Consider the following 17310-nt stretch of genomic DNA (forward strand, 5'->3'; position numbering starts at 1 on the left):
CAAATTTATTGTATTGGGCTCATTGGGCCGATATCTCATACGTTTTGGGCTTCGCCTGTAAATCGTGACCCTACAAAACACTTTCCCTTTAAGCAATGCAAATTAACAATTTAATTACAGTCAATATTCTTACTCAGCTCCATGAGTTCTATTATAACTAGCTACGGTAAACCTAATGGAGCTAAGCCTAATGTTTTTTATCCAATTATCTTATAGGGAAATGCTAACGGATGCCCTTAGCACTAGCATTGGAAGTGCAAAAACTCCCAATTGCTATTTTAGCAACTAAATCCTTAAAATCATGCTCCATCCGGGTATGTAAATCTAAAAAAATTTCCTTCCTTGTTACAGTAGTTGCATATATGCAACCTTACTATTCATGGGGTTGTAAAGAATTTTTTTTTTAATCTTTCACACTCTCTCAGTCTCTCTCTTCCTCTCACACTCTCTTTTCTTACATTTTAGTTTTTTATTAGGTAGTTTATATTATTTTATTAGGTTGTATTTAAAAATAAAAATTGGGATGTTAGATATATTGTTGGATGATTTAGTAAAATAGATAAAATAGTATTTGAGGAGGTAAAATAGGTAATTTTTTTACATTCCCTATTGATAGTGCTGGCTTGAGATAGTAGGAATAACTACAGTGAGGTTGTAAGCATTTGTGGGGTGTAAAATCCCCCTAGTTGCTATTTTAGCAAACCACCCGCTCAAATTGGGCTTCATCCAGGTGTGGGTTGCTAAAAAATTTTAGCAACCATGAATAGCAAGGTTGGATATATACAACCTACTATTCATAGTTGCTAAACATAAAGGTAAATATGAAAGTATATGAAAGTACAAAAAAGATGAAAGAAAGATATGGGAGAGAAGAGAGAGAATGCGTTAATAGGATAATTTATATTATTTTACTTAATGTTAAAATAAAAACTGAGATGTTGAGTGTATTTTTAGATGAGTTGGTAAAATAGATAAAGTAATATTTGAGAATATAAAAAAGGTATTTTTTTACATCACCCATTGCTAGTGCAATGTACCGGTTGCAATTATTTTTAGGTATAACAACCTGGCTGGAGCATGATTTTATGAGTTTGGTGGCTAAAATAGCAACTGGGGGTTTTTACACCCCCAATGCTAGTGCTCTAAAGTTCTGGAAAAATGATAAGGAATGACCCATTATCCTTTAAATAAATCCATGTAGTCTTAAATTCAGAAGAGCAATCATTGAAAGACTCATCAAATGACTCTTCACAGTACTTGATGGCCATGGTTGCAACATCCACACAACAAAAATTAGGAGTGAACTCTTTTATACAAGAATTTCAAACTCACTACAACAAAGGCAAGGGCAAATCCAAGAATAAGGATTGTCGACGCTCGGCCTCGATTGGGACGAAAACGAAAAAAACTGCTGCCGTCGTTGCGAGCCCTCGTTCGACCACCTATCGTGGCAACAGCTCCCACGCGCGGGGCCCCGTTGGAGGGTCCCTCTCGATAATGGTGATGGTGTGCTTCGCGAGGAGCTTCGTGTGCTCTCTCTTTCTTGATGGAGGAAGGTAGGTCTACCTTTAGCATTACGGTAGAAATTTGGGCTAAATTTTAAGGGATTACCATAGGTAAGTGGAGTTGCCACCAATCATTGGGTTTTCCTAAGGTGTGATTGGTCACCTATTTCTAGTTGATTTTATTATCGATCCTAGGTTAAGAAAAAAGACATTTTTCCTAATCTAATGTGGATGACAAAAAATCTTGATTCTTAGGTCCAAAAGTTTGGTTACATGTGGGGAAGGTGTTAGGCACCCCACAACGCCTATCCAAGGACAGTCTTTTGTTTTGATAAAACTTTAATTTTTAGAAATTGGTAGTAAAAACATGATTCTGATATTGGCTTTTGGGGCTTTGCATGCATAGGGGCTTTAAGGTTTGGCTTTTGAATGGGTATGGTCCCAATCTCTACTTTCCTAAGGCATTTGAGCAAAGTGCCAAATTTCTACGACGAAAATCTAGCCACAAGTCACCTTACTTTTGGGGTGGAAATTAGGCATCTCTTACCTTAGGTGACACGGATTGTGACAATCACATTGGAAAGGGGTAAACAAGTATATATATATACATACATCATGCACAATACGAGCACACAAAGCAGCAAAGTAAATGTCTGCATCCCTAGAGCATGGCCCAAAATATAGGTGCAGGAAAGTAAACATGGGTCGCCATACTCTAGAGATGAGGACAAATGGTACATAACATGATATACCTAATACAAACCATCTAGGGGAGAAAGGGAGGAGGAAGGAAGGGGTTTAGAAGAGTACATAACCAAAGGGAAAAGCTAAACCCTAAGCCTACTGACTGTAGCTGCTTGGCTCAAATCCACATGCCTGCATCCTTGCCCCTTTTGCTTGCGCCTGAGAAACCATGCCCTAGCTCCATGTGTGTACATGTAAAGGCAAAGACAATAAACCAGCTGACAAGCAATGGAAAGAAAAAGGTGCAAAGAGCATATGGAAAAGGCATAAAGTAGACAAATGTGACAGACATGGCAAGCATAGGAACAAGGATGCAAGAAAACAAGCGAGAAGGCAAACAAGCTAGAAAACAAACAAGCGAGAAGGCAAACAAGCTAGAAAACAAACAAGCGAAAGGGCAAACAAGAAAGAAAGCAAACAAAAGGTGGTGTCCACAAGGGACAAATGTAGGTTTGGATCGGGTGTCCATAACTTCATTGTGTTGATATATGAATGACACACTAGCAAGCAAGACTCATGTATGGACATATAAGTAAATGTGTAAAGATGCACATAAAGCCAACGAATGGCACAAACAAGCATATCATTGCACGGAGCGAAAAATGAAAGGGCACGCAAGGAGCAACCCTACATCCGGAGATGCCTCCTAAATGGTTACATCCGAACAAGGCCTCATGGGCGTCGGGTGTAGCCAAACAAGATCAAGCCCGCGGAGGGCGTCAAGCACGACAAAGCCTAGAATTAGAGAGGCTAACACAAACATAAAGCATAGAAGCAAGCAAGCAAGCATAGACATGCAAATAGGGGTGATCCAAACCCTTTGATATGGGCCAAGGTGTATAGACGATGACAAAGACCTTAGGGTCTAGATCAGGTCCAAATCGATAGGCCAAAACACAAGAAGATGTGACAAAAGGAACAAAAGAGCTACAATAGCACATGGCATGACAAACATAACCTAGGTCTAGGCACACGAACATGGCATGGAGCACACAAGCACATGGAAAATCGCATAAAACATGTAAAGAATATAGAAGCTAGGAAACAAGCATGTAGGTCTAAGTATGTGGATGTAAGCATAAAAGCATGGAAGATCACAAATCCAAGCATACAAGCATATGAAGGCATAGACATAGACATAGGCATAGGAGCATAGAACATGCATACAAACATGTAGATCTAAGTAAGGCATAACCATAGACATGATATCAAGTATGTGATCATGTAGATCTAAGCATAGATGAGGTAAGAAGCATGGAAGCAAGCATGTGAGTATGTAAACCTAGACATGACATGCAAACATCACACAAGGTGCAAATCAATTATTCTAAATGAAGGTAAGCAAAAAGTGTGGATTTAAAGATAATTAAAAGACCTTGGAAGTTGTTTGAATGCCTTCAAACAACTTCCAAAGGGTTCAGGAGCCTCTTTGTGATTTTTGAAATGATTGAGGGTTTTATTGCAATTTTGAAAAGACTTGGGGTCAAGATGTAATTTTATGGAAAAACCGGGGTCAAAATATGAATATTGAAAAGTTCCGGGTCAAAAAGCAATTTTTGAGGAAGACTGGGGTCAAAACATGATTTTTGGGAATTTTGGTATTAAAATATGATTTTGGGAATTTATGAATTAATATGCAAATATGGGAAAAAACAAATTAGATGCAAACAAGATGAAATGAATTAAAATGCAAACATAGCGAAAATATGTGAATATGTAAATATGGGAAAAGGGATTAAAAAGAATGTAACAAAAATACATAATAGCAAATAAAGAAAAGATGGCATTTTATTTAAAAGGTGGGCTGAATATGTTTAAAACAAGATATTGGTTTAAAACCAAAGTGGGCTGAAAGTTTGATGTGCATGTGGGTTCAAAATTAAAGTGTGGAGGCCTGGGTCGAATTGGGGTTTAACTTTAGTGAAAGAGCTATGAACCCAATTAGAATAAAAGGGCTGAAGCCTTAAACCTGGTCCAAGAGACCAAACCCGTGGTTAAGCTTGAAGCTTCCCCACGGCAGCGAGCTCCTCCTCACCAAACCCGAGCCCTCTCTATCTTCGATCTCTGCTCTCCCTAATCACTGAAACCCTTAGGCCGAGCCTCCATCGGACCTTCATGGCCGACCCTTCAAGCTCCCACTTTGAACATCAATGCCACCGCAATAAATCTCACCGAGCCCTCTCTCTCACTCTAAACACGAGCTCTGTCTTTAACCTCTGAAGCTCCCATGGCTGAAGCCCAAGCTTCCACTATCTCTGATCCTCATCACCACCACAGACGGTGGTTCCACATCTCGATCCCTTTAAATCCGAGCCAAAACAACACCTATCTCTAATTTTCTACTCTCTTACTCTCAACCTCAAAACCCACTTCTGAATTACCACCTATGATGGCACTAGACGGCGCGTGACTTAGCAAAACAAGAGTGTAGAGGCTAAGGTAGTCTTGGGTCAACCAAACACTGAGGCAATGGTGGCGCGTGGGCTCTGTGGCCTGTGATGTCTCTAGATTCTGCTAAAAACTTATATACTGTCGGATGAAAAAATACCGGTTTCAGTTGCTTTGATATCTGATCATCAAAAACAACTCTGACTTCTTTAATTGCACACATTGGCTCACTTCCACTGTTATAGATGCAAATATAACAATTAGCAAATTAACAAAATAGAAAAAATGCTACTCTTGCTACACTATTCTTGAGTTTTTACTTCATCACATTGCTGCTGAGTTTATTTTCATGTCCATCATGTGGACCACTCACACCGGGTACACTTCATGTGTCTAATACTGATTGCAAAGCAGTTGTTCATCAATCTTCTTTTCTTTATCTGGAGACATGGTTTCATTTATATTTTATTTTATTTTTTAACATTTGTAATAACACCTTGGCTTTTTTACCCTGTAGACATACTAAACGCACCATACCATCTGGCACATGTATGCAGTTACCATAATAAAATTAGGCTTATCTGTGGAAAAAAAAAAAAAAAAAACCAATCAAGGAACTTTTAGTCTATACGACAATATGCAATACTAAAACTTTCCCCCAGATAATCCAAACATTTATTGTAACTTCATTACCTTAAATCCAAGGTATACAAGCCCCAAAGTCACCCTTCCTCTGTTCTTGTGTTGGGCAAGGCAGAAGGGCTAGTAGGAGAACCTGGAGGAAGGGGCTGACAATAACAGTGACTCTTTCCATCTTCTAGCTTTCCAATTGGAGACTTCAGGCTCAAGCCATAATGTGGGAGAAGAGCTGATGTGGGACTTGTGGGCCACCTCAACCCTGGACCAGAGCGTCTTGATCACATGTTGAACATGGTATCACCATGTCCTCTGCCAACACCAGTTACTATTCACAGAAGCATTAAAGAAGCATAATTAGAATTATCCATTAACGTCTTTTTTTGGCTTTTTAGATAGACAATAGAATAATTGATCTTACGGTATCTATTAAACAATTCCATTTCATTGGTTGAAGTTGAAATACTTTTGAATCTCAGTTCCTGGTATTTTAATTGAACAATTCCAATATCCTCCTAGTTCTCAATACTGCTTGCATTTAGCAAATACAAGAAATTTAAGTAACATGAATTTGGGGAAAGTAACAAATATTGTTTCTTTATAACTTAAATGAGAGAGAGAGATCACCTGATTCAATAATGTGCTTGTTGTTTTTGGATCCAACCCTACGCAATTCCTTGCATCCACCATTCCCATTAATTGTGGAAGCCTTGGAATTTCTCGATGCTGCTTGCAGTTGTCAATGTCAAGAAGTTCTAATCTAGGGGAGCTACTAATGCTTTCTGGGAGAGTAACAATATTGGAGTTAACTAGAAACGGAAATTCCAATACAGGGAAGTTATCGGGCTTCATGAATGCAATTATATTATTATCACAGCCAACGAGTTCCAGACTAATCACACTGAGAAACCCATATCCCTAAAACTAACTAAAGGAACTGTGTGCTAATAGGGTCCAGTACTCATTAGCATCTTGTGACTTCGCTTGCTTCACCCATTGTTCCACTGTTGTTCCACTTGCTTCCAGTTTACACTTATCCCTGCAAATAAAAGTATGGAAGCGAAATCAGTCATGTCTCACAATTACAAAGCACGAATAATGATACAAAGGAAGGATGTTACCACCACGGGCTTTTAAAAGCTGTTGAATTGGGAACCACTAGCATTGTTGCATAAACTCTATCAATCGAAGTGATTTTTTTTTCTACTTGAATTTTGGATGGAGTTCCAAAAATGGGATTAGCTTAAGTGCCATTTTCACTGACTAATAAAAATTAACTGTGGATATAGATTTAAATCCCTCATATCTTATAGAAAAGAAAGTGAAACTAGATATTCAACCTTTGATATCATTAGTTTTCTAAAATGTCATCTGAATAGATGATTTTAATTCTTTTGCTGACAATTATCTAAGGTTTAAGACATTCTTTTTCATCTATATAATTGTAAGGACACGATTCGTAACGACCCGTAATAATGTTGGGTTCGCACGTAAAAAGGTCCAAACAATATCATTTATAGAGCGTGGGTTTGAAATGCTAGGCCTTGGTCACAAGACAGTGGGTTTTTGGTGGTGTTCATACATAATTAAATCGTGTTCGCCCTAGGAATCTTTCTCTTGGAGGCGAGCTGGGAGGCTCTGGATTTTGGCCATTTTTCCCAGCCTCTTCCTTTGGATCCTTACTTTTCCTTTTATACGGGCCTGTATCCTTTATCCAACGTCCACGTGTAGGATCAACCTTTCCAAAACTGATACTTGTCCCATTAACCCATACCTAGAGTGGTTGGGGGTGGTTGTAAAAGTTGAAGGGTATGGTTCTGTTAGGTGCAGAGTATTGAATGGCAGTAAGGGCAGCTTTCCCTTTGTCCTTGGTCGTTAAACTATCCAGCGTATCCTTCCCTATTGACATAGATATTTTTAGATTTTTTCCAAACTATTCCTATACCGTTTTTGTCCTTCCTTCCAGGGGGACCTCGGACATGCCGAGGACTGAATCGTCTTCGGCTGTCCCAAGACTATTTTGTACTTGTATTACCTATCCTGGGCTATAACCTTCCTCGGCTCGGGCCTTGGGTCCCAATGAATAAATGGGCTAGGGCCACAAATTATTGGGCCCTACAATAATAATAATAATAATAACAACAACAATAATAATAATAATAATTTTTATTATATATTTTTTTTTTTTTTAAAAAGGTGAACAGTAATAGGAAACTTGAAAGATGCGAAGGGGGAAAATGAGGAGAATACGCTTATTGCATGTCAATGAGAAGCAGAGAGGGAGTTGATGATTAACAGGGAGCATATACCTCAGGTGCCATTCTGTAAGGACTTCCCTTGAAAGAAAGCATGGAGGAAGAAACTCTTATCTGCTTCAGAATAACAAAAAATCAGAAATGCTTTTGATGATTAACAGGAATGTATATAAAAATAAATACAAAGAATACAAATACATACTATTCTCAATTTTCATAGGTCAAGTATTTTTATGGGCTCCCCAATATGTCAGGCACTCAAGCTAGCTTCATACTAGTAAATCATATGATATGCCCTTCATTCTAGTTGGCTTATAGAAAAATATGAGAGAGAGAGAGAGAGAGATAAAATCTTATGACTATTTGGGGTTCAAGTATATGGTAAAAGACAAAAATTAATTTCCATCACCAGTATTACGTAAACAGCATTTAATTCACTTTGTATTCTTGAGCACATTATTGTTCTAGAAAGTTGTATTCTTTTGAAATAAAAGTAAACTTCTATTTATGGGGTTAGATAAATGTACATGTTTAGCCATGTCGATGTCCCTGCTAGGAAAGCCACATTATTTAATAACCATAAAGAAATTAACAAAGTTGCAATTCCTGGAACAAACAACTAAGGAACCACAATTGATACCCAAATACCTGTGCACTGTATTCCTTTCATGTAACTATGACGGATCCAATATTTACATATTACATAGATTTGAACATGAGAAGTCCTTTGTTATCCCTCCCTTTGTCCCAATTATCTATATTACTATGTGTGTGCAGTTGTATGTGCATGTGCATATCCACTGGCCTTTATGAGATCAACTTTTACCAATTCATTTTCGTAGTGTCAAACAATATTTGCATGTGAAAGCTGACTAAGAAAATTTATTTCCTGTTAACAAGAAAAGATTCAGCTAAAAACTTATATACTGCTAGATGATGCAATGCAATTTGACAGTGATAATTCAACTATTCAAGTAACAAAAATATAAAAATTGAAGAGAATCTTATAAATAAAAATTACAAAGCCCAGCAACTTGATTTCTCTATAACTACTCATCCTATGAATGAGCCTATAAATTCAGAGAAAGAGAGTAACAAAGGCAGCCAAAGATGTTGATAAAGGAGGCATTCCTTGGCATCAAGGTTTTTTTCTTTTTTCTTTTTTCTTTTTTTTTTTCTTCTTTAGATGGAATCATATTTCTTCGAAGTTCAATCTTTTCTTCTTTGATCGTGGATACAGACTGGGGTTGGAATCATCATTGACACACGTCAATGTACCCAAAGTCATTTCCTTTGATAATCCGATATGTTGTGGCGGATGCATAGTTAGCAGACCTGGGTGGTCAACGTACTGCCACATGGATAAATGCATTGTACTCTAAAAAATAAAAATAAAAACCAAATGTTTTTAGTCCTCCCATGAAAAGTCTAATCGGCCTACAAATAGCATCACATTTTTACCTTCTCTCATTTAAATTGTCTAAAACAGACACACACAAAAGTCACACAGTGCAGAGCAAAAGCTAAATAGCTTTTTTTTCAATCATCATCCATGATGGAGAAGGGCTTCTCGATCTTTTTTTTTTTTTGGACAAATTCATATACAATCAGATACTTTTATCCTTGTGATTTTTATAGGTTTTTATTTATTTATTAAGTTATAACCTAGTATTTATTAAACATGCCTCGACCCTTTTGCTAGTAGTAAGTATTTTTCCTCCAAAAAATAACTCGGACGAAAAACAAAAAATCATACATATAATAAAATAACTTGTATAACCAAAAAAGAACCCTAACAAAGACTCAAAAGCAAAATAAAATCAAACATGTATAACAAAAAAATCATGTGTGTAATATGAAATATCCAACAACAAGACAATTTCTACAAAGCCGTGGTTAATTAGACTTACTAGGGCACTGATTGGCATAAAAAACCGTGACAGTGAAAGTGGAAAACAGAGACAAACCTGAGGATAAAACAATCTCAATTCCCACAAATAATGAATCATCAAGCTGCACAAAAAATTGCACAAAACCCACAAAAAATAAATAAAAACAAATTGGTATTTCGGGAAAAATGGAAGAAAGTGAAAACAAAGACAAACCTGGGGGTGGTGAGAGGAAATCCCATAGGAGTGGAGTGGTCTTTGTGGGCATGATGAGTTAAGAAATGATGCCTCTTTCTCTTTGAATTGAAAGAGAAAGGTCACATAGTACTTCTCAAAATAAAAAGGTCACAGTTGTTATTGCACACAATCTATACACACACTTCAAAAGATTTTGAATTGAAAGTTTCTAAAAGTATTTTCGACAAAAAATGCATTCATGTCAAAGACGACGACGATGCATTGAAAACATACTTCCTCCCCTCTAATACTCAAAGACGACGATGCATTCACGTCAAATATATACTAGGAAAAGGTTATCAGAATAACAACTTATCATAACCTAATACATTTGTTGCTCATACTACCCGATTTGATTTTGTACTCGTCAAGGTCAAACATGAACCCATCTTAGCTGACCAACAAGAGCATTAATTACTTGTGGAGCATTAATTTAACTGTTCTTCAACACGATTAGGTGAATCCAAATTTTTTGGTTTCATCTTAACAATGATAGCTTGACTTTTATAATAGAATTAAATCCATGACAGAGTTGACTAGCTAACATGGTCTTGAAATTATGTGCATGGTATCTGCTATGTGCCCTATCTTGTCAAGCATGATCATCAGATTACTTTTGTTATTGAAAATTAGGCAAACATAGCATTGTTATGTAATTTACACTGATATAGCTAAATCAACCATCCCTCTATTTTATGAGCTCAAGCTTTGAAGAAAAATATATTGATGAAGAATGGGAAACAAGTGAAAAATAATTTTATTATTTGTAGAAAATTATATTACATCTACAAATAAAGTTGGTAGTTAATTTTCCAAGCAATATCAATTGATTTATTACACTAATACAAGATTGTAGGAAATTATTTGAGCTACTCAGGCGTATAAAAGAAACATGTAGAAGACAATGTATATGAAACATGCTGAATACTTCTTCTTCAATGAATAACCATAAGCAAGCTTATCTAGAATGCCAGAAAATTCTTTCCATCCAATGTAACACTTTCAAGGAGCACAAGGCTTTTTGTACCTGCAAATAGTTAGTAGAAAACAACATTAAGAGAAAAGATCAAAATAAGTAAAAAACCTAATACCAACATTAAGATGGTGAGAAGTTTGATTTTTAACCTTCCATATAGCCAGGCATGTTGTGCTAAATCCTAGCACCAAGAATAATGTCCCTAACCATATGCAACTCAAAGATGGCCTTACTAATGTCCCACCGTTCTTGTGGCAACTCCATAGAGCATGCCACTCCAACCTTGACTATGGATATCAAACACTCCTTTATATTATTTGCAAGGCTACCATTGTGATTTCCAAGAACTTCATCAACATTATTTAAAAGTTTTGGATCCACAACTTCCATTACATCGTCAGGTAAGGCCATGCTAGCATAGTTGTGAATGTTTAGGCCTCCCTCAAACACACTATTTGTGGGTCTCTTTCTTGTTATCATCTCTAACAATAAGATTCCATAGCTGTACACATCTCCTTTGGTTGACACGTCACTTCCTAGACCGTATTCTGCCATTTGGGAGCTCAAAAATAATTATGGTAAATATGGGAAGCATATACTAACATTTTAAAAGACTAGTAAATTATTGTTACCTAGTGGAGTGTACCCTATTGTTCCCCTTATTCCAATTGAACTACTTTCTTTTGGATTTGTAAGTCTTAAAAGAAACTTCGCAAGCCCAAAATCTCCTACATGAGCAACCATTTCACAATCGAAAAGAATGTTGCTTGGCTTTAGATCACAGTGAATAACTGGCATTTGGAAATGGTGATGTAGGTAATCGAGTGCATAAGCAACATCAATGGCAATGTTTGTTCTTTGAAGAAGGTTCAAGTTTCATATCTCTTCCTACTCGTTATTTATTTCCAAATCCATATGCAACCAATTTTCTAGACTCCCATTTGGCAAGAACTCATAAACTAGAGCCTTAAAATCATTTCCACGAAAATCCACACTTGAGCAACAACTAATGATCTTCAAAAGATTTCGATGATGAATATTTTTCAAGACTTCACACTCAGAGATGAAGCTCCTGGAAGCTCCTTGACGTTGAATATTTAGTACCTTAATTGCAACAATTGATCTGTCTTCACCGAGTATGCCTTTATACACTGAACCAAAACTACAGACACCAACCAAATTTGGTAACAAAAATCCATTAGTTGCTTGAAGTAGCATTTGGTAAGACACTTTCATAAATGATTGCTTCAAGGAAGATTCTAAAGAGAGATTATTTCTTTTTCTTTTTTTACGCCAAACAAATAAGAAAAATGACACTATGGTTATTATCAAAATCACACATGCCATTGAGATTACCACTTTGAGTGCAAAATGCCACTTCATTTTCTTCTCCTCTTTTGTTAAGCACCTCGGGAACTTTAGTTCTGATATATATGCCCCCACACACCCTACAATTTCCAATGAGTGATATTGCGCTAGCATTTGCAAACACTCCTTTTGTTGGAACCTCTCCTTGAAAATCATTGAAGGATAAATTCAAATTCTTAAGGGAAAGTTTTGAGAAAGATTTAATAACAACAAATTTTGGCATTTTTTTATATTTGATGGGATAGTTCCTTGCAATTTGTTATTATCTAAGGACAATTCATTTAAGAATGATAGGTTTCCAAGGGTAATTGGTAACCTTCCCGAGAACCTGTTGTCATGTAAATATAATTGGTGTAATTTTTTAAGACTGCCAATATCATCTGGGATTGTCACTATAAATTTGTTACCATTCATCCATAAGATTGTCAAGTTGACCAAATTACCCATCCCCAAAGGGATCTCTCCAAAAATAAGATTTTCACTAATCGAAAAACCGATAAGATGGGTTGAAAGATTACCCAAAACTTTAGGTAACATACCTTTGAATTGATTCTCTGCAAGATCTATTCTCCGTAAACTGCTACAATTGACTAGAGATTGAAGGAAATTCATTTCATCATCATCTCCACTTCCTAAATTATTGCTACTAATTAATAATTCCTCCAAACGGTGTAAACCTCCAAAGTTGACAGAAAATTTTCCCGAAAAATTGTTCGCGTCAGCTTCAATGTATTGTAGCTTTGAAGCATTAGATAACGAGATTGGAAGAGATCCGGTAAGTTGGTTTTCATACATTACAAACCATTGGAGAAGCGGAAGGGTGAGGAATACATTTGTAGGAAGACTTCCACTGAGCTTATTTTGGGACAGTGAAAAAAAGGTAATAGACGAGAATATAAAGATGGAGGGATCAAACCAGAGAGTTTATTTCTACTAAATTCAAGATCCGTTAAGTTTCTTAATTGACCCAAGGTATCTGGAATATGTCCTCCCAGAACATTGTTGGATGCGAATAAAATTTGTAGAGAGCTAAGGTTCCCAATGAAAGTTGGAATTCCTCCCTTGAGATTGTTCGTGTCAACATAAAGAACCTCCATCTTCAACAAAAATGGAAGCTCCATTGGGATTGATCCTGAAAGGTTATTTCTACCTACATCAAAGAAGTAGAGGTTGAAGCAATGGGAAAGGTTTGCAGGTATTTCCCCATTGAAGGAGTTGTTATATAGCCTCAATACTCGCAACCTGAACAAACGACCGAATTCATAAAGGATTTTGCCTCCAATGGTGTTGTTTGAGAGCACAATTTCCCAAATGAAGCTAAGGTTGCCTATTAATGGAGACAAGGAACCCTCCAAACCTTTGGAATGAAGATCTAATACAGTGACTCTTTTATGCTTGTGGCCACACGTAACACCTTCCCACTCGCAGAAATGGATGGAATCATTCCACGAGCTGAAAATGTTTTGAGGGTCAAATCTTATATGTATCTTGAAGGCCAACAAAGCCTGATGATCTGTTTCATTCCCACCGAAATAACTAGAGGTGCCAGTACTTTTACTACCAGCAAAAACAGCAAGAATTGTTACATGCAGCAGAACAATGAAAAAGAGAAGGATGGCTTCAGTGGCTTGGGAGTGAATTGGGCACAATAGTCTCAGACTCATTGCTGCAAATGAAGATCCTCTTCCTTGCCGTATCATGTCCAATGAGCAAAATCTACGTTGTGCTTTTCTTGACAAAATAAGGCGTTTACACCACTGTTTTGAATACCGAAATTATAACACTCGAGAGAAGAAGAAAAAAAACTTGAAAAAGAGAGAGAAAGCATGAAAGAAAATCGGCAACTGATATGATGTTTGAGGTAAGTGGGGAAGAGGAAAAAGATAGAACTGAGAACCGAGAACCGATGAAGGAAGAAATGGAGTTAAGATGAGGAAAAAAAAAGTAGAGGATAAAATAAAGGGAGATGGTGGACCGGAAATGAGGCGAAACAAATTTTGAGAATTATTGTGATGTGTAATTTATTAGGTCTTTAGCATAATTTTGGCAGGTGAGAGAGAGAATAGAGACCAAAGACAAAAGACACTTCTATTTTCTCTTTTATATTTTGTTACGTAATAATAATATTATACTATCATTTTATATTTATATACCAAAAAAAAAAAGTTAGATAGACAGGTTTCTTTTTTCTTTTCTGAAAAATAAATAAATAAATAAAGATAGACATTTAAAAAAAAAAAAAAAAGGTTAGAAAGACAAACTAAAATTAGGGATTTTATCGAGGTTTATATATATTTGGTGCATAATTTTGAAATGATATACCGTACATACCGATATCGAAATATTTCGTTCCACTAATTAATCTGAAACGGCTTTTGAAATGGAATTCAAAATATTAGTTTACAGTTTACACAATGGAAATACCAATACATCTTTTGTGGTTGTGGTGATGCTGCCACGCAAATTGCTAAAATAGGCCCATGTGCCGTTGATTATTGGCCTTGATAGACTATTGAGGTAGTTGACTATAATCACAATTTTTATTAAAATTAGTCGCAGATTCATGTGATAATTTTTTTAGGGAGGTTCTCATTAAATTTATTTTTTTGCAAGTTAGACTAATATAATAAAAAGTAATATATTTCATAATCATATTTTCATTTATTATATTAACAATCACAAATTAATATATATATATATATATATAATATGTCGTACCAAAATGAAAACAATTCAATTTTTATCAGAAATTCAAAAGGTACGTTAGCGAAAATATTTTTTATTTAGTAAATTTATTTATAACATTTTGTGTATCATTAAAAAGTATATAGAGTTTGCAAATTATTCTTTTAGTTTTAAACAAACTTTTTTGAACCCAATTTTTTATACACTACAATCCAAAACATTGAAAAACGTACTTAAAAAATTAATAAAACTCAACAAAATTAGAATTTCAAAATAAAAAAAGAAAGGAAAAAATAGAACTCACATCAAAGTCAAACTTCTACTCCCAAATATGTAAAACATATCAACAGGCTAGCTCAATGTATTATGAGGCCTAATGTGGAAAATTTTACTGGGCTTTTTTAATTCTATTTTTTTTTTTTTGAATCAATTCTAAATATTAATTAAATACTATTATTTGACTTTTTATGTTATATACATTTTTTTGTATTAAAATTGCTCTTGTTTTCTAAGATGTAAAATTGCTAATTAAGTTTTTGTATTTACAATTTATTTAAATCTCTTTCACAAGTTTTTCGACACACTCATAATAATTTTTTTGGTGAAATAGTTTATAGTTTCAATTGAGTTGGATTTCAATTGGCCTAATATTTTGGGTGCCTTCTTGGAGGTGAGGGGAAAAATTGCAAACCACACCTATATTTTTTCTTTAAAAAAATTATCATTTTACAATATTAAGACATTTTAAGCAATTTTGGGGGCCTTTTTCTTATGCAATATTAAGACTTTTTTTTATTATTATTTTTTTTTTTACAAGTGAAGCCTTAAGCCTAGGCCTTGAGTCGGCCCTATATATGAAATGTGATGTGATCAAGCTAAATATCCATTGCATAATCAAATTCAAATTTTATAATAGGGCTTTGAAGTCATGGAAGAGCAACAGGTGGTTGATCCCAAGCAAAAGTGATGGTTTTAGCTTTATAAATGATGATTATAATCTAATCCAAGAGTATAATTCCAAAGAGGAAAAAAGTAGATGAAATTTTTTGAAAAAACGAAGAAGTATTGTGTAAATATGATGTCGTGAAAGCTACAAGAAAACAAACATGTTACTTTTTGAATGGAAAAAGAAACTAAACACGTTAGCTTCTAAACGAAAAACTTGAATCCACGAGGGGTCCCTTGAATCTACAAGGTAATAGGGTTTTGGAATCCACTAAAGAGAAATAGACAAAGTCTGTATTTTATAAATCTGAAAAACTGAATTGCCCTGACTACTATAATATGTTTAAGTAGTAAAAGAAACCTTAGGGCGGCTATGAAAACGCCAAAAAACCCTAATCCGCACTAATCACGTAATTATGTGGCAAAATAGCGATTTTTGCCAAAAATAGCAAAATTTAGATAATTACAGAAATTGAAAATACTATCTCTAAGAGACATCTCAAAATAGATAGGACCTTATTCTGACTTTTAAATTAAAAATTATTAAGGAAAAACAAATATTACTATAAATAGCAAAAACACTATTTTCGGAGCCTTAACGAAGGAATTTGCCTAAATTTCATGCAATTTCGACATTGTCCAATGCCGTTTTACATGAGTTTGGATCAAAATGTCATTTCCCTTCAACTTGCCAAATTTCATGCAACTCTAACATTGTCGCCCCGATGGCCTCTATTGGCACCCCCTTTTTATTTTGTATTATGACTTCTAGCGTTCCTACTGCTCCAAGAAGGCATGTGTTGTTTGTTCTACATCAAAATATTGTCATAATCTAATTCAAAATGTGAATACTGAATAGATAAATAAATAATTTTAAACACAAAATTGAATCTAATTTCTTAAAAATCTCAAAAAATACACTAATGAGATAAGGAACGTCATATAGCAAGGACATAACAATTTGTTGCTAATTTGTTAAATAAAACATTTACAAATAGTGAAAGGAAACTATACAAAGACAATCTTCTTCAACTGCTCAAGCTGTTCTTCATTATGTTGTTCAGACTATTTTGTTGTTTTCCAAATAAACTAAAGCATGAAAAGAATACAAAATATGACATATTATAATATGATTTTTTCCCTAAATCAGGTCAACAACAAATCTCATTCATTACTATGTTTTAATTTTTCATTGATTTATTATTTAGTTATAGTATCAAAATTATAATGGATGAATATGTAAAGTAAAAATTGCCTAAGATAAATTTGTAAATACAATATATTTATATATTTAATATTTTCAATAAAATTAAAGGTGAAAAATAAATAAGAAAAAGAATAATGACGTGGCGGATGAGTTGGTTCAACAAGAGTGTAGCAACAATAAATACTACGTTTTAGCTTCTAGATATATGTAGCTCATTCTAGTGATGTCACGGAAGCTAAATAAATACAAACACATTTTCAAAATGAAAAGAAACTAAATACGTTAGTTTCTTAATGAAAACCTCAAATCCACTAGGGGTTCCCTAAATTCAAAAGGTGATAGGTTTATGGAATCTGCGAAAGAGAAGCAATAGGCAAAGGTCTAGATTTTGGGCAACTAGAAAAACGTCTAAAAAAACCTAATTCGTGTGTTATCATGTAATTAGGTGGCAAAATAGTAATTTTTATCAAAAATA

The 17310-nt window shown here is 35.0% G+C and overlaps 1 protein-coding gene and 1 long non-coding RNA gene across 2 annotated transcripts; both read right to left on the reverse strand.

The window, feature by feature from the left end:
* Window positions 1-2094: 2094 nt before the first annotated feature.
* LOC126702558 (uncharacterized) lies at window positions 2095-6521 on the reverse strand. Its single transcript, XR_007647784.1, has 3 exons — window positions 6395-6521; window positions 5901-6312; window positions 2095-5601 (listed from the first exon to the last, which is right to left on the reverse strand). It is a non-coding gene; the product is annotated as an uncharacterized LOC126702558 (long non-coding RNA).
* A 4997-nt stretch (window positions 6522-11518) lies between these two features.
* Window positions 11519-12793, reverse strand: LOC126703900 (probable LRR receptor-like serine/threonine-protein kinase At3g47570). Its single transcript, XM_050402955.1, has 2 exons — window positions 12538-12793; window positions 11519-11781 (listed from the first exon to the last, which is right to left on the reverse strand). The coding sequence occupies exons 1-2, from the start codon at window positions 12791-12793 to the stop codon at window positions 11519-11521; spliced, it is 519 nt and encodes a 172-aa protein (XP_050258912.1).
* Between the last annotated feature and the right edge of the window lie 4517 nt (window positions 12794-17310).

This window comes from Quercus robur, chromosome 10 (genome assembly GCF_932294415.1).
Source record: "Quercus robur chromosome 10, dhQueRobu3.1, whole genome shotgun sequence".
NCBI classification, from domain to species: domain Eukaryota; kingdom Viridiplantae; phylum Streptophyta; class Magnoliopsida; order Fagales; family Fagaceae; genus Quercus; species Quercus robur.

What these genes read in the sequence shown, in the direction of transcription:
- LOC126703900 (XM_050402955.1), bottom strand. Translation starts at nt 12,793, where the DNA reads ATGTATGAAAACCAACTTACCGGATCTCTTCCAATCTCGTTATCTAAT. An exon ending in TGCAGAGAATCAATTCAAAG is followed by an intron (nt 11,782 to 12,537) that starts GTATGTTACCTA and finishes GTTTTGGTTCAG; the next exon opens with TGTATAAAGGCATACTCGGT.